At 35.7% G+C, this 26268-nt stretch overlaps 1 protein-coding gene across 1 annotated transcript in view; it reads right to left on the bottom strand.

The window, feature by feature from the left end:
• Positions 1–3019: 3019 nt before the first annotated feature.
• The window catches only part of LOC143236325 (uncharacterized), a 45414-nt gene continuing 22165 nt past the window's right edge, over positions 3020–26268 (bottom strand). Inside the window, exons 2-11 of the mRNA XM_076474602.1 lie at positions 24106–24561; positions 12976–13181; positions 11734–11908; positions 11144–11251; positions 9421–10762; positions 8007–8072; positions 7195–7311; positions 5631–5751; positions 4645–4733; positions 3020–3297 (exon numbers count right to left, since the gene is read on the bottom strand). Of these exons, the coding sequence (XP_076330717.1) occupies positions 3158–3297; positions 4645–4733; positions 5631–5751; positions 7195–7311; positions 8007–8072; positions 9421–10762; positions 11144–11251; positions 11734–11908; positions 12976–13181; positions 24106–24141 (2400 nt within the window). The 5' untranslated portion in view covers positions 24142–24561 and the 3' untranslated portion in view covers positions 3020–3157. The remainder of the gene's footprint in view (positions 3298–4644; positions 4734–5630; positions 5752–7194; positions 7312–8006; positions 8073–9420; positions 10763–11143; positions 11252–11733; positions 11909–12975; positions 13182–24105; positions 24562–26268) is intronic.

The raw sequence follows: 26268 nt of genomic DNA, 5'->3' as shown, positions 1-26268 counted from the left end.
ACATTTGATGCTGTGTAGAGGTCCATATTTTTAACTTACCGACTACAGAGAAGACAACTAATCACCATCACCCACGGACAACTTAATGGCGTCATTTTGCCTAATTGAATATTGGGATTTGACCGTGACAATTCCATGGCACACTCACTGCATCAAATTGTAGGAGGAAGTTTGCGGCAGTGGGACACGAGCCATTAATTCTCGGATTCACTGTACGAACATAGTAATTACATGGCCAAATTTCTCAGTGAAGTCCACTTAGTACTCCACATTCTATTGTTCCAAGAAAACTAGGAACTGGTGTTGAATTTAAGGGGTGTGCAGGGGGTAATTCTCTTGTGCTAAAATCGCCCCCTGAAATAATTAAACTATTTTCTATTTACAAAAGTGTTTGTGTTTGTTGTTGTTTTACAGAAAGAGATTTTAACAACCAAGTGAAAGTCGTCACAAGTGAGTCAACATTTACTGTAATTTTATCTAATTCGTAGACCTAACGATTACACACACGAAGTAACAAAACATTCTGGTGACTTCTAGAAGAAAGGTGTGTTTCACCTTAACAGCTGGCCAATGTGTATCAAAGAGTGGATAATTAGATTTCAACTGTATAAGTTAAACATATACTTATTACTGAACATTCTTAAAATTTCTAGAAGTGTATTGGCACTATTAGACATGTGGACATTTCTAGAAAAGTGGTTCATGCTCTATAAGCCCGTGTGGAAACTATTTGTCTGGCAAAGTTGTTAAACTATGTGATTTGAACTTTTCTGTAGTGAAGTATATTCTACAGTTTGTTACAATGAAACGTAAATTAAAGGTAACGAGCAGAATTATTGATACTGAGTCTGACTCAAACAGAAGTTTAGCAGTCGAGTCTGGGAACCAGTGATGTTGATTCGTCAACCCCTGGTAAGCAACTTCCTCACCCACTCTACTGTCTTCGGTTAAATACCAGAGAAATGGGAAGTGTAATATGTTTTTGATATGTCATCTCCTGGAGGGGCGATTTGTAAGTATTGGTGAGAATGTTTCAAAAATGGTTTATATGCACTACTTAGAAAAACAGATGGTGTTTCCATAACACCTCCGTTGAACAATTTTAGAAACGGAACTGGGAACACCAAGAAACATGTTCATACTCAAGCAATGCATAAGTTTTGAGGAAAAGGTGTTAAAAGACCCTTTCATACTTTACTTGTTCAACAGACGACGGTAATGTAGTCATAACAGAAAAGGAAAAACAAATAAAATTTCACAAACCACGAAGTACAAACGTTTGGTTTCTCATTGTCTTATGCCACAAGACGACTCTGGAGCAACAAGAGGAAAATCACAGAGAGACCATACGACATGTGCAAGAAAAGTTACAGCTTGTGATATGGCGAACTACATTATCAAGGTTTATGTATTTTTTGACGACTCGGAATTCAGTAACAAATATTACTCTATAATGGTGGACGAATCGTCATATATCAGTTGTCAACTCTGATCTACTTTACGACTGATTGAAGTCATTTAAACTTTCTTGGACATTACTGGTTTAATAAGAGCTGATTCAACAATCATTACGAGTTTGTTTGAAAGAGTGATGATGAAAAGGAACCTGAATTACAGTGAAATAAGTTTTCGCACTTTCGACGCTGTTGCCAATTTTTCAGGATAATAACAGTTGTGTAAATAACTTTCAGAGAGACTAGGAAAGGGCATTCCTTATATGCATTGCAGTATTAACGAATGCCAGAAATAAAACCAAAGACATATTCACTGTACCATAAGTGTTACACGAGGGTCAGAGGTTATTCAAAGAACCTGAACTAAAAATTCCAGAATTATCGAAGTGCTGACTTAGTATTTACAGATGTGTTCATGTCCTCTAAGTTTGTCAGTGTTCAAGTTTGATGGTCTATGAGCATCCACACAAACATGGGTCAGATTCAGTGTTGTAAGCAGGAATTGTCTTGCAGAAAATGGAGAAATTCTATTTATTTGTTATCCCAGTCAGATTGCCATCAAAGACAGTACCATACTTAAGTAAATTAAACTCTATTGCTATAGTTGTTGTGGATCTCAAAACGAAGGCTTGTGGTTGTGGTCAGTTTTTCAGAAAAGCCAGAAGTTCATACCTTCAAAAAACCAAGAGGTCTCCGTCACTATCATATGTGATTCCTTCCAAATGGCCCAGTCAGTGTGCGATTTAACATATGATGGTGTGATGAGAGGATGCATCTTCATGATGACTAGAAACCCAATCGACTTATACAAGAACTCGAAACAAAATTAAACCAATATAAAGAACATACTTTAATTAATAGCATTTACCCAACATCCAAATGCAATTCCCCCTACAATCTCGTATCCGTTCACACTCTCGTTCCCAAGACACCAACCCAGCAACGGTCAGTTGGAAACTTTCTTTGGTAACCTGAAGATGACGTAAGAAGATCGAAACGTTGTTCTGACGCCATTTTGGTTAACTTGAGACATTACAAGGGAACAAAAGACCAAAATGAAAAACTTGTGGAAAGTAACCATTGGTTACAAGACCTTAAAAAAATAACTTAATGTCTGATGGTGGCGCCGTTTTCTTCTGCTGAAGATGAGTGTTCCTTTAGTGGCACGAACAGGATGTTAAATAAGTTGAGAAACCAGATGAAACAAGACACGCTTCAGAGCTGCAACAAGATTAACACCTAACGTATTTTCAGACAAGTGTTATCAATTTAGCTGCAACAAGATTAACACCTAACGTATTTTCAGACAAGTGTTATCAATTTATATGCACGTGAAAAACTCAAGACACGTTCGTTTTATCTAAGAGTAACTACAGAGAACTGGCTGAAAATAATTTCGGTATTTTTTCTTTATTGTAAAGTCGTAAATATTACATTTACGTTTCAAAACTAGAAATAATAAAATATCTCACTGTATTTGTTGTTAATTGATGAACTGTATTTGAAGTTTTGTCGAATATAAATTCTTCATACCACCACCAGATATATATCTAGAACTTCGTGCTTTTATTATACGTATATAATGAATATGATAAAAAAGAAATTTATGTGAAAACTTCTAAACCAACAAAACATATTGTTTAACGCTGTTTATTGTTACGATACTAGTAAATGTTCCACTAATGCTATTAGGTGTACAACTTTTACACAATTACACTACTACGTGTGCCAACAACACCTTTAGGTGCTGTTGTTAGATTGCGGTTACTGTCACTTACCGGTGTTTTGGGAAGCTTCCGACGGGTTGGAGAAATAGGTTGTATTTCAACGTCACTGGTTGCGTCTACAAGTATACATTAACACTGAAGAAAGTGTTAAACTTGGTCACTAGTGTACAAGTTACACATTAACATTCAATAAAGTATTAAACTTGGCCACTAGTCCATAAGTCATACATTAACATACAGCAAAGTGTTAAACTTGGTCACTAGTCTACGAGTTATGCATTAACATTAAAAAAAGTGTTAAAATTGGTAACTGTTTTTAAAGTTGAGGCTACAAAAAAATCAGACCTCAACACTACAACAATGTACATTCAACAATTTTTCTGAATAGAACGATATTAGTAAAGAGTGTACTGTAATAAGTAATTATTACGCAGTGTAATCAGCTGTTAATACCGCTAATCTAAACGTAATATAATTAGCCATTACTACCACTAATTTAAACTAGTTTATTTTACCATTACTACCACTAGTCTAAACTAGTTTATTTTACCATTACAACCACTAATTTAAACGTAGTGTAATTAGCCATTACTATCACTAATCTAAACTAGTTTATCTTACCATTACTACCACTAATCTAAACGTAATGTGATTAGCCATTACTACCACTAATCTAAACGTAATGTGATTAGCCATTACTACCACTAATATAAACAATATTTTAAACAAGAACAGTAAAAAGTTAGAATTTCAGTGTAAGTGTTATCATATCATCCTTTCTTCAACACGTTACATAATGTTTGTTAATGTTTAGTGTAAAATGGATAAATGTCTTAATCCATACTTCGGAAAAGAACGTGGCTCGGCTTCCCGTGGTAAAGGTATCCTAAATGTCATCTATAGCGATGTGATACAATATTAATAAAAATATTAAATATTACGCGCTAAGTGAAAAGTACGACTAAACGTCTGTTGATCTGATATAAAGGAAATGTTCACAACTGATCTGTGTTTATAAATTCTGGGGATTAGAAACCAAGGATTTATAGTTACGTAAATATGTACAGACCCAAAGGGTTTAGATATTGAGGAAAATTAAGTAAGAACAATATTTGAAAATTATACACGAACAACTGAACAAATATAACGTTGTAGCTGTTTATTAAACTCTTACAAAAAGGCAGGTAGTAACAGCACCCACCGCCATCTCTTGGGCTTCTCTTGTCAAATTGAATAATAGAATTTAACTCCTACGCCCACGGTCTCACTATGTAGTAGGATGATTCTAAGGCATTGGCTTGTAGCGAACCACAGATTCCCAGTACAGTTACGCCAATCTCGAGCCACACCCTGTCTCCCCACACAAATAAATATCTATACAGAATATTAACTTATATGGTAATAACGTTTTAAACACATGCACAAGATAGATTACTGAGTAATATATACAGGAAAAGACATACCAGGAGAAAGAGAAAGTGTTGGACATTGTTTTCTTCGTGGAGAGACAGGTGCCTTCTGGTGGTGTGAAGAAAGTGGGTCTTCACCAGTCCTGTAGGATTTCATAAAACCAGCTTCCTCAAACTTTACCATTAAATTTCGGATAAACCGAGGGTTAAATGTAATTTTGACAACAATAAAATAATCATTAAACTCTATGTCATTTCTAACAAAATACGTTTATTTCTATAACAGGAAGTTAATGGAGAAGGGAAAGAAGGTTATTCAATGATAATAAACACCTACCTTCTGTTGTACTGTTCAACCGTTACTCCAACCACAGATATACAATAATAAACACCTACCTTCTGTTATACTGTTCAACCGTTATTCCAACCACAGTTATACAATAATAAACACCTACCTTCTGTTGTACTGTTCAACCATTACTCCAACCACAGATATACAATAATAAACACCTACCTTCTGTTGTACTGTTCAACCATTACTCCAACCACAGATATACAATAATAAACACCTACCTTCTGTTGTACTGTTCAACCGTTACTCCAACCACAGATATACAATATACAAAGGTATAAAACAAAGGAATGTTTAGCATTACACAGTTGAAACTGTAGAGGTATAAAACAAAGGAATGTTTAGCATTACACAGTTGAAACTGTAGAGGTATAAAACAAAGGAATGTTCTAACATTACACAGTTGAAACTGTAAAGGTATAAAACAAAGGAATGTTCTAACATTACACAGTTGAAACTGTAAAGGTATAAAACAAAGGAATGTTCTAACATTACACAGTTGAAACTGTAAAGGTATAAAACAAAGGAATGTTCTAACATTACACAGCTATACAATAATAAACACCTACCTTCTGTTGTACTGTTCAACCATTACTCCAACCACAGATATACAATAATAAACACCTACCTTCTGTTGTACTGTTCCACCACTTCTCTAACCACAAGTTTAGAATACTACAAATCCTACCTGGTATCATGTTGTTCCACCACAACTTCTACTATATCACCAGTTCTTTCTATGATTGCTGATACTTCTTCAAACGTCTTATTAATCAAAGACGTTCCTCCCCATTCCACAACTTTATCACCTATGTGAGAAGTTATTATAATAATAAGAAATATAATACAATGATATGTTCTAGTATTAGATAACAGAAATTGTAGAAATGTAAGTCAACAAACTGTTGTTATAATCCAATTGAAACTATAGAAAGATAAAGCAAGGAATGTTAAGCATTACACAGTTGAAACTGTAGAGGTATAAAACAAAGGAATGTTCTAACATTACGCAGTTGAAACTGTAAAGGTATAAAACAAAGGAATGTTCTAACATTACACAGTTGAAACTGTAGAGGTATAAAGCAAGGAATGTTAAGCATTACACAGTTGAAACTGTAGAGGTATAAAACAAAGGAATGTTCTAACATTACACAGTTGAAACTGTAGAGGTATAAAGCAAGGAATGTTAAGCATTACACAGTTGAAACTGTAGAGGTATAAAACAAAGGAATGTTCTAACATTACACAGTTGAAACTGTAGAGGTATAAAACAAAGGAATGTTCTAACATTACACAGTTGAAACTGTAAAGGTATAAAACAAAGGAATGTTCTAACATTACACAGTTGAAACTGTAGTGGTATAAAACAAAGGAATGTTCTAACATTACACAGTTGAAACTGTAGAGGTATAAAACAAAGGAATGTTCTAACATTACACAGTTGAAACTGTAAAGGTATAAAACAAAGGAATGTTCTGACATTACACAGTTGAAACTGTAAAGGTATAAAACAAAGGAATGTTCTAACATTACACTTGAAACTGTAAAGGTATAAAACAAAGGAATGTTCTGACATTACACAGTTGAAACTGTAGTGAGTACAAATTTTAGGGGTTCTGTTTGATTACTTTTTAATTTTAGTCATAAGGTAATAATGGGTCATTCCAACATAATTACTCTATCCAGACTATATATTAATCACGTGGTATGTAAACAAGTAATATGTATTTAAACGAGTTTCTTTCTCGTATATCGACATTTTATTATTCCAGTATTTTTCTGCACAAAGACCTAGGTATAGAGTAATCTGTAAAATTTAACTTTTATTTTTATCTCTATTGGCTAGGACTACATTTGTATAATACGCTTCCATACTTTACAGTAAGAAAACCATTACAAGAAAAACAATCGTAATGGATTACACACTTTTCAAATTAAGGCACTTCGAAGTCAACTATTATTTTTTAACTCGTTACACTGCAATAAACTTAAAATGTGTGCGAACAATGTTATTAGGTGTGCAGTGTTTACATTGTTACAGCATTACCAAGGGTGTGAACAATGCTAATAGTTACGGAATTTTTACACTGTGACGTAGGTAGTACCAAGTGCTGTTAGTTGTGCAATGTTTACACTGTTACGGCACTAAGAAATGTTCTAACAATGTCATTAGGTGGGCAACTTCTACACTGTTACGACACTGCCAACACCATAAGAAAGTGGGACACAGATAGTGTCAGTGCTGTTCTAACCTTGATGAATTCCCTTCTGCTCGGCTGGACCTCCAGTTCGTACCCATGATATAATAGTGTACAAACTTCCATCTTCAGCGGACTTTCCTCCTAACACTCTCATTCCGAAACCACGTGCTGTGAGAAAACGTGGAGGTGAGAGATAAGAAGAGAATGTTGTTAAAGTTCGTAATACAGAGCTGAATGTTGACAAACACTGTATGACACAAAGGTAAAAACAAAAATATGAATATCAAATAGAAAGGTTTATGCATTAAAGCAGTTTACTGGATTATTAACAGATATTATGATAAATACATGAATATGAAACAGGTTTATGTTTGAAAACTGGCTAATGAATTATTGACAGATATCATGATAAATACATGAATATGAACAGGTTTATGTACGAAAACTGGCTACTGAATTATTAACAGATATCATAATAAATACATGAATATGAAACAGTTAAGATTAATTAATAAAACCAGCTAAAAGAAACAGAAATAGAAGAATACATGAAAAGTAAAAGTTTGTTCGTTTGTTTTGGAAAACTCATCTGTTCCGGGAGTCTATAATTGATTGACTGGAAGAAAGAACCTTAGATAACCCATAGCCAACTGCAACCGAATAGTGCGATTCGATCACCAACATATATAACGCACCAACGGGCTGGCTTAGCTTGTAACAAGTAGACGTGAACCACAGATCCTTGGATTCACAGTCCAACACGCTAACAACAACAAGCCACGCCCGGTAATGAAAGGAAAAATGTGAAAAGTATCAGGAGTTTCGCAGATTATGACGTAAGGAAGTTATAGAAAATTACTTACTTAGTGCACGTGCATCCTTCGTGTCTCGATGAAGACGGACTTTTTTCAGTTGAGGTTTTGGCTGTGCTGAAACCAGACGAAACGTTTGTGGTCAGTGTACTTCAGGTACTGGGAGTCATATCGCTAGTTTCAGAACTGTAAGTGCTTGTTGAACGAAACAGAGACGACCTTCTAAAAGTTTCGTCAACAGGCAGTGACAGTCCTCAAACTTACTGTGTCGAGTCTGTCTGAAACTCTTTTAGTGTTTTATACGTTTTTTTAACAGATGCAATTATTTTCAGAATCCACGGTAGTGATAGAAGTCTTATTATGTTTCTGTTAACTGCATCTCATTCGCATACAACATATACGTATATCAGAGATAACCGGCCGTGTAGGTATCAACACGTATCAAACGTATTATTCATAAAGTTAACCAACACTTAATCTTCTCAGGACTGACTTTACAGATTACACCTGACACAGAGTTATCGAGTAATCTGAGATCTCAGAATCGTCTCTCTCAAACTTCAGACATCAGGCAGATTTTGTTAATCGAACCTTTACTGTTAATACACACGTTAAGTTTTACACCCGAATAGTAATGTAACCTCATTTGAAGCAAACGCTGTTGTAGAAATCTGTAATTCACTAACTCGCTGTAAAAAATTACTGTAATACACCGTATTTTATCACGTATTGTTATTTTAAAGCTTATCTTTTGGCGTAAAGTTACCTAATATGTTGTTTGCTTTCTGTTTTCCATGGGAATCAAGGCCCAGATTTAAGCTAAGCCCATAAAACTTTATTATTTTCTGGGGATCATTATACTGTGGTAAGACCTCATTTACAGTGTGTTACCAGTAGTTCTACTAACCCTTATTTCATTGTTATTTATTGCTAAGTACGATGAGCCACCTCTGCTAAGCCTATCACAGGTATCGAAACTCAGTTTTTAGCGCTATAACATTATATTTTATCTATTCCTTACACGTTTAGCTAAACGACAAAAATACACTTACTTTTATAAAAGGCATTACTTCTCTGTTACGTCAATTTCAAAGGCTAGTTTTAAGATAACTTTTAAAGAAAAACCATCCAGAATTTTATAAGCTAAACGTTAATTAAAGAAAAGTGACAATACATAGTTCTTCAGTGTTAAGTCTTCAGCGAATTATTCTAATTTAGTGAAGAAAATAAAACAAAAACAGGTAGTTTTTAATACTAGTCACTGTATCCTTGTCTTAATGGTTAACCTGACTACCCCTCAGTTTGTGAGTTGTACGAGCCAATTGACTTCTCCCACGTCATTAATATGAAAGCAGAAACTCAACTAATTAAGGTAGCTCAATCCTACCTGGTCTTAGTTTTAATGTCTGGATAAAGTAATTGGTAAATGTTTTAGTAAGTGCTTTATTTCACTTAAATTACTTACTTTTATGGGTGTCACCAACTTCATCAACCACAATTTTAATATTTTCTCTCTCGGGTGCCGAAGCTCGACGCTCGGGTTTACGCGTCTCGTCACGTGGAAGGTCCAGCGAGTGGGTGCTGTATTTTTCCACTGGCTGAACTCCGAGCTGGTTTTCGGGTACGGGCACACGGGGTAAAGCTCTGCCCGTGCTGTGACGTCTGTGGGTCTCTTCGTTTGGTGGATAAAGGCGGGTTGATGGACCGACGTCGGCGACCGTGTCCACCAACACACTTGGTATGCTTCTTCTCATGGCCATAGTGGAGTAACTAAAGACTTCTTGGTCCTCTAGAGAGAAAGATTTATCAGTCTGCGAGTGACCTATCTCGTGCTCGTCTGGAGAAGGTGAACTATTCAGATTTCCTGAAGGATCCTTATTGAAAACTGTAGTACGGATTCTGGATTTCTGGACTTTTATATGTGATATCACTCCAAGTCGTTCACTAACATAACAGCGGTCATAGCGTTCACTCCGTCCACTACGATCGCTAAGAGGTGAAATTTCTCCACTGACATCACCAAAGTCAGAACTGTCCGAGCTGTGTTGTCTAGAGGTGGCAGCAGGTGAAGCTTTGTCGGCAGTCTGAGGAGTTGCCTGCCATCTCCACTTGTCAAACGTTTTCACTGACCCATCAAATGTTCTGGGAGACGCGTCACCACCAGTCAGGGGTTCTGGTCTGGACAAAGTAGAATCGGAATCCGGTTCTTCCACGTAGAACTTCTGACGTTGTATACGTGACCGTTTTCTAATCCTGTTTGCCCTTCGTCTGTCCTCAGCTTCCTCGTGATAGAATTCATCCACGGAACTATCAGAATTTGAAAACTGATGCTGTTGAAGAAGGTCTTTCTGGTGTTGATGACCGGTGTACGGTCCATGTAAGGATAGGCTATCTTTTGGATCTCTTCCATCTTCAAATGAACTTTTTCTGTCCAGAGACAGATGGCCGTCTCCAGAGCAACTGATGACCGTCCTCTCCGGAAAGAAGTCTCTGGGTCCACTTCTCTTGTCCCCTCGTACTTTCACGGAGTCTCTAGAACATTCAGTCGATGTCTGTCTATCGACTGGACGTCTAAAGTCTAGACAGCCTCTCGGCTTGTGAACATGGTTCTTCTCTCGTCTCTGGTCAGGAGGTTCACGGTCATCCAAACTGAAGCTCCTTTCTGGTTCCTCTGCAAAACTACCACTCCCCCTCTTCTGTAGGCCCTTCGAAGGGCCACCATCTAATCCAATCGTCCCTTCCAGGTCCAGCGATAGTTCTGGAACTGTAACTGACCTTTCTCTTCCGAGATGTCTCATTTTTTGAGTCTAAAAAAACAAGTAACCATTTAAAGAACAACAACATTAATTTCAATTAGAATACAACAAGCGTACACATCATCATAATGTGTTGTAATTATTACACGAAAAACTTCATAATAATCTATACAAACATTCAGCTTTATCGAAGTGTGACTGTGGTAAGTGAGAAAAGATTTACTTACGGTTTATTATATGCTATATTTCTATATAATCTACATGAAACTGTGTAAGCATTCGGGTTTACCAAAGTGTAACTGTGATAAGTCAGAAAAGACTTTTACTTAAGGGTTATTACACGTTATATTTTTATATATCCTGATCTACTTGCAAAAAACAACAACAATAAAGTAACACCAGTATTTTAAACAAATATGAAATGCAGCTTACCATTCGTCGAACTGATGGAACGCGTTGCATTCCAGCACCTGGCGGTGGTTCTAAACCTAAACGATACTGGCGCTGGCTGCGGCGACGACAAAAACTACATTTCCACTGCTAGTGAAACAAATTGAAAATATGAACGGAAATATTGTTAAAGTTTTTGTACCATAATATCTACAGCAAACATATAGGTGAAACTTTGAAATTATCTTAAAATTGTACTTGGTTTATTAATTCAAACGAGTTATAAATAAACATGTTAAACCTTATATAAAATAAACCGCTGGTTTTTTCCAATGTGGCACAGCGCTGTGTCTGCGGACTTACAATGGTATCAATAGGTTTTCGATACCTGTGGTGCCCATTGTGTAACTTCGTGTTTAACTACTAACAATTCGCTGTTATAACTTTACATCTACTGGATATACCCATCAATCAATACATACAGTTTGGAAAAATACGTTCTACCAATGTTTTGGCAAAAATATTGAAATTAGAATAACATCTTCTTAATGTTACTGTCTGGTATATATATAAAAATATTTTATAAAACTTTAAACCAAAAAGGTTGAAAAAGATATTACTAAGTGAGACACCTGGTGAGCAGTTTTTGAACCATTTGAGTAGGACGCACAGTCTTCACACACCGCCTGTTTGCATTCGTCACACTGACGTCTCTGTTCGTCTCCTCCAATAGTCTTTCGGCATATTCTGCACGTTTCTTGGTCAGCGGAGCTGGTCTGTCTTAACATCAGCGACGATCCTCCCATACTGAAAAAAAAAAAGAAGATGAATTCATTTCCATGTAAACCAAATCCATTCCTACTAATTAAGCAACTACAATGACTGGTGTTTATTTTGTACATTAAACTGTTGAGTGACTTTAAAATCACACTGATTGGCTCTAAGGTACAAATCGACGAACTTTTATTAAACAGAAACATTAGGGTAATCCTAGAGCCACAGGTTCGAATCCCTGTTACACCAAACATGCTCGTCCTTTCAGCCACGGGGGCGTCATAATATTTCGTTTGAAAAATAGTAGCCCAAGAGTTAGCGGTGGGTGGTGATGACTAGCTGCTTTCCCTCTGGTCTTACACTGCTAAATTAGGGACGGCTAGCGCAGATACCCCTCGTTTATCTTCGCGCGAAATTCAAAAACAAACAAACGAAAAAACAATAGGCAGCCCATGAATTTCGAAGGTTTTGACTGATTCTTTAAACTCACTGAAAGGTTTAACTAGTTTGAATACCAATTTTAAAATTGACTAAATAATTCAAAAGATGAAATCAACAGAAAGTGGATTTCCTGTGCGAACAATTTCCGATAATAAGTAAAAGATAGAACTTTGGTGAATACAGCTAAAAGAAAAGCACACCCTGGGTAGCTTTGCACCCTTTTTAATGTATATTACCAGTAATTAGAAACATCTGATATATATAAAAGAGGTAACTAGCAAAAAGATCGGAGTTTCCATAGGGACCCAACCCTTGCTGGATTCACTGTTACATGTTCCTACTAACTACCTACAAACATCTGTCACATGTTCTCATTAACTACACATGTGTTATATGTTGCCACCAACTACACACATACGTTACATGCTACCACTAACTACACACATGTGTTACATGTTACCACGAACTACACACATGTGTTACATGTTACCACGAACTACAAACATCTGTCACATGTTCTCATTAACTACACACACGTTACCACTAACTACACATGTGTTATATGTTACCACTAACTACACACATATGTTACATGTTACCACTAACTACACACATGTGTTACATGTTACCACGAACTACACACATATGTTACATGTTACCAGACGTTCTTCGTTTCTTTTTCAAATTCCTCTTCTTTTTGCCAAACCCGTTCGATGATCGATCTCTCTTCGGTCGTCAAACGTTCAAGTTCTGCTCTCGGCGTCCTATCACTTCCCTTCCAGTCCTGCACCCCAGTGGCGACTTGTCGAAGCTTGGTGACCTCTACTGGTCGTTCAGATTCTTCCTCTGTACCAGTTTTGACAATCTATTAAAAGAATAAAAACCTTGAGTCTTCTCAGTCTTAACACTGAAATGTAAGGGAGTAAAGGAGGAATTCGTGAGCAAAGTAAGCTCTCGACATAACACTGAGAAATTCGTGAGCTAAGTAAGCTCTCGGCATACCACTGAGAAATTCGTGAGCTAAGTAAGCTCTCGACATAACACTGAGGAATTCGTAAGCTAAGTAAGCTCTCGACATAACACTCTAATTTTGTTCTGCACATCGATAAACACACAGTTACATACTTTTTACATTGACGTAAGTCAGTGTTCCTAATACAGAACAATCTCCTAATGCGTTCGCTTATTATCAGTTGGTTCAGGGTAACGCCTAGATTACCAGTCAATTTAGTTACTATCCTAGTATGTCCCCAGGTGGCGCCACAATACAGCGAGCAACTTCGTGTTTTCTAAGTAATATGAATCCTTTTATAAAACGGTTTGTTTTTGAATTTCGCGCAAAGCTAATTGAGGGCTATCTGCGCTAGCCGTCCCTAATTTAGCAGTGTAAGACTACAGGGAAGGCAGCTAGTCATCACCACCCACCGCCAACTCTTGGGCTACTTTTTTACAAACGAATAGTGGGATTGACTGTAACATTATAACGCCCCCACGGCTGAAAGGACGAGCATGTTTGGCGCGACGGGAATGCGAACCCGCGACCCTCAGATTACGAGTCTAACGCCTTAACTCACCTGGCTATGCCGGGTCATATATTATCACGAATTGTGGGATTGACCATAACTTTATAACGCTCCGACGGCTGAAAGGGCGAGCATGTTTGGTGTGACGGGAATTCGAACTCGCGATCCTCGGATTACGAGTCGACCGCCTTAACCACCTGGCCATAACGGGCCCTGTTTCTAAAATATTAATTTTTTTCACATTTTAGAAATTAAAATGCTAGGGGGCACTACACTAGAATAAACAGTTATTTGTTGTAATTTGTAATATTCTATGTAAATATATTGTAAATATATGTAAATATATTTTTCCCTTTGCGTCGACGTGCTTATAATTTTTGTCTTGCAGGTGGCGTTTAAGCAAGTACATTATACTCCCTTAGCTTCGCTTGGAAGATATTAGAATATAATCGAGTGTCACAACTTGTAATATAAAGAAAATTATCATTTCTCAAATAAATGTTTTGTTATAGTTTAGAAATTTTTGTATTTCCACTAGAAAGCCGAGAAACTAGAGCGAAATCTTGAATCTGCCCTGCGATTGACAACGATTACACAATAACAGGATTATGACGTAATTTCACTATGTTGAGCAATGATATAAACCATACTTACACAAAAACAACTTGAAAACCTAATATAATGGCCTGGATACAGTTTCTCATAGACCGCACAAGATGCTTTTTATTGTAATGTTGCTCATTGTGAAGGTCGAAGATTTCAACAATATGAGAGCGATGAATTGATTAATAATCACATTATTATAGTTCTGGTCCATCAGAACGGAAGTCCAATATGCTGGAATCAGTAGCAATAATCCGTAAACTTTATTTGTTTATTATTAAAACACAGAGCTACACAAGAGACTGTGCTCACCACGGGTATCGAAACCCGGATTTTAGTGTTGTAAACCTTAACATTTGCCGCTGAGCCACTGGAGAGTTTAAGATAAGCGTCTACTATTTCAACAAATTGAAAGCTACAGATCCTAAAATGAGAACGTCACCACACCATTATACCACCTCTAGCAGTTTGCAATATTGAAACAGTAAAATTAGAGTTTAGAGCTTTTAGTGGATGTTTTCTATTATTAATAATATATCATCAATATATAGAAGGAAAACAAGCAACTTAACATATTTCAACACGCGCTACCAAGTGATCCACTGATCACAGTTATTATGCGCCACCAAGTGTTGCGTTGTAGTGTTAATAATAAATAACAATAATACTGTAATGGTTAGACGTAAATATGACTTTTTTAATATTAACACCTGGTAAGAATCCTTAGCATAATTAGTATGACTGAATCCCATCGAATATTCCTGAACTTCAGAAAAGTTATTGAATATTCTGGAACGCTCGTAACTTAGGCCTAGAAATCTATAAAGTGACGAAACTTTATGGAATACAGTTTTTACAGTCTAGAAGTATCTAGAATTATTTGACAGTATACAAATGTTGCCAAGAATAATGTGAAGTTAGTGTTGAAATTGTACTTGATGGTGAAACTGTTCTTGTTAAGGCATATTCTACAAAGAAATTCTTGAATATGACCAGGTCAGTTAATTTCTAATATATTTGTTATTTTCTCAGTATTGCTTCATAACTGTGTAAATATTGTCCTTGTAAAAAATTATTACACGGACGTAATAAATTTATGAATTATTATTATTGTAAATTGTGTCTGTTGTTTATTAGTTACATGACCGGTAACTTCACTGACCACACTTAACACACGCCACACTAAGTACCAGCTATGTTGTTTTTTGTTTGTTTATTTACTCTCGAGATAAATGGTTTTCAGAAAGGTTAACAGTTATCGTAAAGATCAGCAGGTTGTATATAGTGAATAAATCGTCATTTGGGGAGTAGTTTCAAACAATAACAATAGAAACCTAAAGAAATCAAACCTCACAGTTTCTCCTCAGAACCACTGTATTATTATTCATATACTGTGAGAAAATGCAAAATCAGAGAACCACTTAATCACAAAGGAGAATCCACAAACATATTAATCAAGGTAGACTTTTCTTGAGTTTACCCAAATAATGAATCATGTCCCAATTTTAGATACTGTTAAACATTTAGGAGACAAGATCTCCCACATATTCTACTACAGGACATGTTTACCATGAAGAGATACTCTGAATCTAAAACTAGAGGCAAGTCTCAGTGACGAATTGAAACCAGTGGATCTTAGGTTAGGAGGTCAACCATAAGATCTTGATCAGAGTCAGGGATGCACGATCAAGAGTGCATATTTTGTGAGAATGCCAAATGCTTCCATGGGAAATCAACCCGTTAAAATTAATCAATTTAGCAATGTTGATGCAAAGATCTTGACAGTTAATAGTACGGTTATAGTGGCTGAAAAAGCACATGTTTAAACACTACGCGAGGATTAAAGAAAAATCTAGAGACAGAGAACATCTAACCTTATGTGCACTAGAAAATTATGGAAAATGAAATTTATCGTGACTTATTTTAGTGCATTAGAATTGTCACCTTTCCTATCCAAGGAAAGTTTTCGCTGGCAGAAAACCTGGAAATCTAAAACTGAAAAAAATCAACGAATAAACAGGTTCGTTGAAAGTTAGAATAATATCAAACAACAAAGAGAAAACATGATGATGTCACATTGGAAAATATTGTCAGATAAAACAAGAATCTGAAAAGAAAACTTGTAGTTTGAAAAAGCAGATCAACAGACGCTAACAATATCATTGACCAGACATCATCACAATGATTAGAAAACAACATGGCCTTTGACCCTTCTAATGGTGATAAAGAAGTCTTCATTGTGCTAAATTACCTTCAAAGATTCTAAATCTAGTGTATCATCATTTTTATGTTTACACTTAAGCATGTTTATACTATTTGTTTATATTAGATGTTTGTTTGTTTTTTAATTTCGCGTAAAGCTACACGAGGGCTATCTGCACTAGCCGTCCCTAATTTAGCAGTGTAAGACTAGAGGGAAGGCAGTTAGTCATCACCACCCACCGCCAACTCTTGGGTTACTCTTTTACCAACGAATAGTGGGATTGATCGTGACATTATAATGCCCCCACGGCAGAAAGGGCGGGCATGTTTGGTGTGACGGAGATTCGAGCTCGCGACTCTCAGATTACGAGTCATACGCCTTAATCCACCTGGCCACGCCGGGTCATATATTATATGTTAATAGTGCATGTTTGTACTAGCTGTTTATGTTACATGTTTACATAACATTCCAGGAATGCATAACAAAAATCATTGAAATTACCTTAATTATCACATTGTAAAGACACCACCAGGGTAACAGTTCTCTCTTGTAAGTATATCTTAGAGTAGGGATTACTTCATCTCATTATGTAACATTCCACCAACATGGAATCAGGTTTATTTTGATACATTATTATGGCAATGCTCGAACATTACAAGGCTTTCTTGAATACAATGTTAAATTATGTATGTAATTTACTGATTACATAACAATTTGGACTAAGTTTACTTTATTCTTTTTTGCACTATATTTTCGGGAGTAGAATCTATTTTGTAAAGACAGGAAAACAAATAATCTCCTAGCTGACTTTTCTTTTTTAGTTCCTAATTTCATTTTTGAGCAATAAAACACATGTCCACCAAAGCTTACTGGTTAAACTGTATTCTGCCAATCGATTTGAACACATTTACTCTTAGAAATGAAAAAAACCCACACAAACCCGACAAAAAATGTAAATGGTTAAAAATAAGTACACTGCACCTTCAAGTTTATGACAGGGATATGTTATTCTATCCTTTGCCTATGATGGCGTGATAAACCATCTGATAATCCAAGGTCATTTCTTTGAATAGAAAAGTATGAAAATATGAGATTATAGCGTAAATACAACAAATATCTGTGTGAAAACACGTGCTTGTCAATTTTGCATTAAACAGTATTGTTAATGGGAAACCAGTAAAGAAACTTAAATATATTTTTATTTCACTGGTGTGTGACCGCTTAACTATTATTGTCGTTATCCTAAATATTCCAACAAATAATTTATATGAGAATGGTACAATGACCCTATAGCTCAAGTGCTGAAGATAGTTTTACATTGCTATCGACTATATTCTATCGCTAGGGTGCACTGCCATCGACTATGTTCCATCGCTAGGCTGTGATGCTATTGACGATATTCCATCGCTAGGGTGCACGATTGCCATCTATTTCCAAACGGTATGTTACACTATTGCCTATCTTTCATTGCTAGGGTGTGCTTATATCGTCTATTTTTCTATCGCTAGGGTGCTCTGCTATCAACTATGTTCCATCGTTAGGGACTTAAACCTTGTAAAGAATCACATTAGTTATTCCGAGTGGTAGAGATAGAGTGGTGGAGTGATAGAGATGTGACGTCCTGACTATTCCAGCAAAATGCCAATTGTTGGCGAAACATTAGTGACCAACGGGTCTAAATTCCGTAAAAATTACCAGGTTTATCTACAAAGTTTTGGTGTTTTTGTTTGTTTATCTCATTCTTAATCCCATTTGAAATTAAAAATCAAAGGTAAAAATAACCTTCCAGACCTATTTAGACAGGTCACTGACCAAGACGCCTTCTAATTTTGAATCCGAAATGGAATAATTAAAAGGAACATGAGGAAAAGCATGCAGTTAACGTGAATGTCATCACGTACACTGTATTACTAACGCTAAATTAACCTATTTTGTTGTTACACTCAGGCTATAGTTTCTGGCAGATATTAATTATATCAGAAACTGACAGATATACGAACAACACCTGAGACATGGAGGAGTACTTAACGGCACTTAGCTTTATTGGGAGGGGCTGGAAATGGGGGAAAAGAGACGAGAAAGTGTAGCGGATAGTCAAGTAGTGTAGTAGAAAGTGTAGTGCATAGTCAAATAGTGTAGTAGGAAGTGTAGCAGATAGTCAAATAGTGTAGTAGAAAGTGTAGCAGATAGTCAAATAGTGTAGTAGAAAGTGTAGCAGATAATCAAATAGTGTAGTAGAAAGTGCAGCGGATAGTTAAACAGTGTAGTGAGAAGTGTAGCGGATAGTTAAACAGTGTAGTGAGAAGTGTAGCGGATAGTTAAACAGTGTAGTGAGAAGTGTAGCGGATAGTCAAATAGTGTAGTCTATAAACAGTTTATTGGATAATCACAAAAAAGGGTTGTTGTTGTTCATTGCAATTAAGCACAAAGCTACACAACGGGCTATCTGTACTCTGCCTAACCCTACCATGGGTATCGAAATCCTGTTTCTAGCGGTGTGACTCCGCAGATAAACCGCTGTGCCACTGATTGGGGGTCACTAATTAATTAGGAAAAACTTCAAACTAAACGATTTTCCTTTTTTGCATTTTGTAATATAAGTATGGCAGTGTTCAAAAATGGTAAATGCTTTAACAGACGCATTACATCGTTATTTATATCTACGATATTTTCGTCTGCTACCAGTATAATAATTAGGCCTGACACACTAGTGTAATGAAAGGAGAACCAGATTCTACAAAATAGAATTATCTTATCGTTAATAACCGCACCGTCGGAGCATCATTGATTTCTGACTCAAATCACGCTTAGTAGAACCTTGTACGTCCGAGAGAATTACAGAATCCTCTCCTCACCTCTCTCTGTTGTAATCACCACTCCTGATTAAACACACAACTTCAGACTGTTGATAGCGTCTTTTAGAAGGTATCTATCTAGACTGAGCTGTTCTCGAGAAAGACAGAGTGTAGACGTACACTCCACCATGCTTCATACATCACAGGTTTTAACCACAGAGTGTAGACGTACACTCCACCATGCTTCATACATCCCAGGTTGTAACCACAGAGTGTAGACGTACACTCCACCATGCTTCATACAACACAGGTTTTAACCACTTGGTCTAATTTTCTTCAGCCAATTCTACTAAATTGCCCCGACTGAAGGCAAAAAAGCGATCTGTGTCTGAAACAAACCAGTTTAACAGTTGTTCCAAATTCACTGTATCTTGAAGATTATTACTTGACCCACTGCCGGTTATGTAAAATAAGAACACAGTTGGATGACTATATTAAATATCACCATAACTGTCTGTAATACTGTGTTGTAAACAACGCTTCAAAACATCTTATTTTCTATGGACAATGTTTCACATAACTTGTTCTATATACACATTTTCTGATAACCTGCTTTACCTAAACAATGTTTCAGATAATTTGCTTCACCTAAGCATTGTTTCAGATAACTTGCCTTACCTAAACAATATTTCAGCTAACTTGCCTTACCTAAACAATGTTTCAGTTAACTTGCCTTACCTAAACAATGTTTCAGTTAACTTGCTTTACCTAAACAATGTTTCAGTTAACTTGCCTTACCTAAACAATGTTTCAGATAACTTGCCTTACCTAAACAATGTTTCAGATAACTTGCTTTACCTGAACAATGTTTCAGTTAACTTGCTTTACCTAAACAATGTTTCCGTTAACTTGCTTTACCTAAACAATGTTTCAGTTAACTTGCTTTACCTAAACAATGTTTCAGTTAACTTGCTTTACCTAAACAATGTTTCAAATAACTTGCTTTACATAAACAATGTTTCAGTTAACTTGCTTTACCTAAACAATGTTTCAGTTAACTTGCCTTACCCAAACAATGTTTCAGTTAACTTGCCTTACCTAAACAATGCTTCAGTTATCAGTGATGACGAGAAACCCACTTGTTGAGAAATTATATGCAAAAACGGCTCGTTTGGGCTGAGAAAACACTTTACATAGAAGAGCGAACAACGTTTCGACCTTCTTCGGTCATCGTCAGGTTCACAAAGAAAGAGGTAACTGACCGGAAGCTGACCACATGTTTGAAAGGGGTTGTGTAACTGTGTGTCGAAATGTAGAGGGCGGGATTAGATGTTTGAATATATAATTTTATTTATTATATTAATATAGGTATAAAGGCGTTCCTTTATATTGGTTTATTTTGGGTTTAAGTTGTTGTATAAGTAAGGCTTCTTTAATTTTACGTTTGTTTATGTTTGTTTCTTTATTTAGTATTTGAGTGTTTTCTATGGTTATGTTGTGTTTATTTGACTTGCAGTGTTCGAAAACGTGTGAAGGTGACTTTTTATGTTCTTTGAATCTGGTTTCCATTTTTCTACTTGTTTCTCCAATATAGAAGTCGTGGCAGTTATCACATTGTATTTTATAAACAATGTTGGTGTGGTGTTTGTCAGTGTAGTTTTACATAGTATAGACCCCAGTTTTGTGCCGGGTTTTGAATAAATTTGGTATTAATTGGAATGTCATATTTTGTTACTAATTTTGCCAAATGTTGGTTATTTGTTTGCTGATGTCGGGAATATATGGTATACAGCAGTATATGGTTTCGTGGTTTTTTGATTCGTGAGCTGTATTTACTTTAGTTGGTTGATTTTGCTTTCTGTCTAGGTGTGTGCGTATAATGTTTTCTACGGTTTGTGGAGGAAACTTATTGATGTTGGTGAAGTATTGTTTTATTTTGTCTAATTCATCGTTAATTTTATCTGGTGAGCATAGTTTTATGGCTGTGTTTATTTGGTTTCTTAGTATGTTGAGTTTTTGTTTTGTTTCATGTGCTGAGTCCCAAGGAATGTATAGTCCAGTATGGGTGATTTTTCGGTGGATTTCTGTTTGAAATTGTGTATCAGTTCTCACAAAACCATCAACATAATTTCACAAAACAGAAAACTGAAAAACAACCTTACAAAAATAGACATTAATTGCATAAAAAACCTAAAACAAGACAAAAACATAAAAATTCTAAAAGCAGATAAAGGTAACGCTATAGTCATAATGAACACGAATGAATACATCCAAAAAATGAATAACATCCTATCAGACACGAACAAATTTAAACCTATACACACAAATCCAACAAAGACACACGAGACGCAACTGAACAAATTACTACTACAAATGAAAAAAGCCAACACAATTTCACAAACACTTTATTCCTACCTACGTAAAACCGACTCACGCACACCACAAATATACGGCATCCCCAAACCTCATAAACCAGATTGTCCATTACGACCAATAATGTCCACATATGAATCGTTTAATTACAACCTTGGTAAATACATAGCATGGGCATTCTCCAAATATGTAACATCAGCCAGCTCATTTATCAAAGACTCTTTTAATTTCAAGTCTAATCTAAATCAACTTAATCATAAAGCCTTAATGGCCAGTTTCGATGTTATATCCCTCTTTACAGAAGTTCCAACCACTGAAGCCTGCAAGATAGCCTTAGAACTCTATATCCGAGACCCTAACCCAACTATAGAAATTCCCAGTAACCAGTTAGCAACCCTCATAGAATTCACCACGATAAAGACAAACTTCATGTTCAACAACCAAAACTATATACAAACAAACGGCCTAAGCATGGGCAACCCAGTATCACCAGTTCTAGCCAATATTTTATGACACAAGTTGAAACACAAGCAATTAACACAGCATTACATCCACCACTATACTGGTATAGATATGTAGATGACACGGTTGCGGGATTCAAATCTACAGAAAACATACTTAATTTTTTCAATCACATTAACTCTATACATCCCAACATCAACTTCACATGTGAACAGGAAGAAAACAATCAAATATCATTTCTTAACCTCAAAATTACAAGAACTGATACACAATTTCAAACAGAAATCCACCGAAAATCACCCATACTGGACTATACATTCCTTGGGACTCAGCACATGAAACAAAACAAAAACTCAACATACTAAGAAACCAAATAAACACAGCCATAAAACTATGCTCACCAGATAAAATTAACGATGAATTAGACAAAATAAAACAATACTTCACCAACATCAATAAGTTTCCTCCACAAACCGTAGAAAACATTATACGCACACACCTAGACAGAAAGCAAAATCAACCAACTAAAGTAAATACAGCTCACGAATCAAAAAACCACGAAACCATATACTGCTGTATACCATATATTCCCGACATCAGCAAACAAATAACCAACATTTGGCAAAAAATTAGTAACAAAATATGACATTCCAATTAATACCAAATTTATTCAAAACCCGGCACAAAACTGAGGTCTATACTATGTAAAAACTACACTGACAAACACCACACCAACATTGTTTATAAAATACAATGTGATAACTGCCACGACTTCTATATTGGAGAAACAAGTAGAAAAATGGAAACCAGATTCAAAGAACATAAAAAGTCACCTTCACACGTTTTCGAACACTGCAAGTCAAATAAACACAACATAACCATAGAAAACACTCAAATACTAAATAAAGAAACAAACATAAACAAACGTAAAATTAAAGAAGCCTTACTTATACAACAACTTAAACCCAAAATAAACCAATATAAAGGAACGCCTTTATACCTATATTAATATAATAAATAAAATTATATATTCAAACATCTAATACCGCCCTCTACATTTCGACACACAGTTACACAACCCCTTTCAAACATGTGGTCAGCTTCCGGTCAGTTACCTCTTTCTTTGTGAACCTGACGATGACCGAAGAAGGTCGAAACGTTGTTCGCTCTTCTATGTAAAGTGTTTTCTCAGCCCAAACGAGCCGTTTTTGCATATAAATGCTTCAGTTAACTTGCTTTACCTAAACAATGTTTCAAATAACTTGCTTTACCTAAACAATGTTTCAGTTAACTTGCCTTACCTAAACAATGTTTCAGTTAACTTGCTTTATGTAAACGTTTCAGTAGTTTATATAAGAAGCCAATGAAGTTACTGTTAGCAACCCTTTCATTTATCCTTAAGAACCCACCCCCTGAAGAGTACGAAGAATGATCGGAGTTAGGAGTTCTCCCCTCAACACTCCGATAATTTCCCGGTACGTTGATGGGTAGGTCAGTAAGTACTGTAGGAACTAAAATACCAGGTGTAACTCAGTAGGCACTGTAGGAACTGATAAAATTCGTGTATCTCAATGGGCACTGCAGAAACTGAATGTGAATGGGTGTAGCTCAGTCGGTACTGTAGGAACTGAAACATTGGGTACAATTCAGTTGCTACTGTAATATATGGTGTAATTTATTAGGTACCGTAGGAACTGATACACTTGATGTAACTCAGAGGGTACACTGCGAATTTATATATGAAATTATTTTAGAAAGAGATTCGTATGAAATATAGTAAATTTATAAAGTTAAACGTTCAAGGGATGTTCATTGGAGTAAACGTCTTACCTTTTTCACGAAGGACATCATATTTGCTGACAACATTGGTTCGATGTGGCGACTGTTTGTAGTTTTCACTTAATGTTCTTTCAGCATTCTTATATTCTACCTCGCGTAACAATTCTCCTTCGTTTTCTAAGAATTAACATTCTCTATACACTGTTGCCGTTAAACTTCTGATGACGTTATGCTTCTATCACTCTGATGACGTTAACTATATCACCTTTAGAAAATGATGTATTTCTACACTGGACCTCTTATCTTGAACACTACTTTTCGATTTAGAGGTTTACATTCCACTGAACATTATAACTAAAAATCAGCTTTATAGACTGCTCTCCGGAGAGGGATCAGAAATAGATAGCTCCTGAAGACGAGATTTTGGGATGACAAATGTCTAGGTACAATTAGTTTCACAGTTTTCGTTCATCATCATTTTCACACCAACCAATAATTGTGTTTCATCTGGACAAAATAAAAGAAGAAATTTTATTGTTAATAACCACTTATACTACAGAGTCATGACAAACTCTACTAGCGTCATAGAGGCACTGGAGTGTCTAGAGGTGTACTAGAGTGCTGTAACGATCTGTACAAGTGTCATAGGTGTGCTAGTGTGCCAAACGTAACTGAACTAGAGTGTCGTAGATAGATGTAATGCTGCCATAAGTGTACTAGACTGTCATAGCTGTACTGGAGTGTCGTAACGAACTATACTACAGAGTGTTATAACAAGCTGTATTACTGTGCCATAGCTCTACTGGACTGTCATAGCTGTGTTATGATGAGCTGTACGAGAGTGTCACAGCTGTACTACAATGTTATTACAAACTGTACTAGTGTGTGGTGGTTGTACTGGAGTGTCACAGCTGTCCTAGGTAAATAATAAAATCATTCACACACGTCTTTAATTACGTTTCGTAAGAGTTATAAAATGCACCACAAGCACTTCACAAACACTCTGAGATTGTCATAAATTGCTTGCTTGCTACAGTTTAAAATATGTAACGTTTACTTCGAAGAATTTGGATAAATCAACATAAGTAAGAATATTCCAAAGAAATTAATATTTGTTTCAAATATTTACTGCAAACTGCCTTTCAATGAACATTTGGAATTAACTGCATATTCCAACAGTTAAACGTTATCCAGTTAATTGACTTATAAATTTAGTACACAAGTTACACATTAACACAAATAATGAATATAATAATCTATCTACAATAAAACGTTTACTAGTAATTCGCAGTAAAACTACCTATAGGTAAGATGTCAGATCTTTTACTGTAAAAACAAATTTTAAATCTACTTTAAGTTGGTTTTTCAGTGAAATTCACAGCAACTGACCGTTAAATTTTACTGAAATTTGCTTTAAAATAACTGCTCTAGTCTGTATTTTGAGCGTTTTTTGTTTTTTTATTGTTAATGTATAACTCACATACAACAATGATTTTATTATATATGTTTCAAGGTTTTCGCTTGTTTTTTCGGTATTTTTCAAACTTCACACAGAAACACTTTAAAAGGTTTATCGTTATAAAATAGCTAATTATATATATATATATATATATTAAACAGATCAGATGTATGGTCAGGTCAACAGCGCTAAATAACCCTTAGTAGGAAACGTGTAATTAATTATGTATACAGGTTTAACTATCATGTTTCACTGCAAATTTAAAGAAATACCTTGTTTTTTGCTGTCAATTTTTTAAAAAAATGATTTCAGGTTAAGTTCAGATTGAAAAATGGTTCTATATATTAAAAAAAATTACAAATAACTTTAGCAAAATTAATGTATAGATTTATGTGAGTAGTATGTGCTCTGTTATTTTAAAATGTGTTGTACATATTCTTTTTTATTTTCGTTCGTGAGTTCATTCATTTCTACATTGTCATTTTCAATCAATGAAACTTTATCAACTTACTTTATTTGTACGGGGCCAGTATATGATTTGAAGACTCAATGTGCGTGGTCCCTTTGCCAGAAAAACGCCCTCCACACTTTAGGGTCGTGGGTGTGCTATAAGAGTGACTGTCAAAGACTGTTAGACCAGACAAGAGTAGCCGATAGGTTGCCGATGGGTGCTATTCGTTACCTACCTTTCCTCTAATGCACAATTTAAAAATGAGGACAACTAGTACAAACACCCATTGTGTAGATTCTTGAAT

The sequence above is a fragment of the Tachypleus tridentatus genome, chromosome 13 (assembly GCF_004210375.1).
Source record: "Tachypleus tridentatus isolate NWPU-2018 chromosome 13, ASM421037v1, whole genome shotgun sequence".
In the NCBI taxonomy this organism is placed as follows: domain Eukaryota; kingdom Metazoa; phylum Arthropoda; class Merostomata; order Xiphosura; family Limulidae; genus Tachypleus; species Tachypleus tridentatus.
The sequence above is the reverse complement of the archived record's forward strand: the minus strand, read 5'-3'. Positions and strand labels throughout refer to the sequence as shown.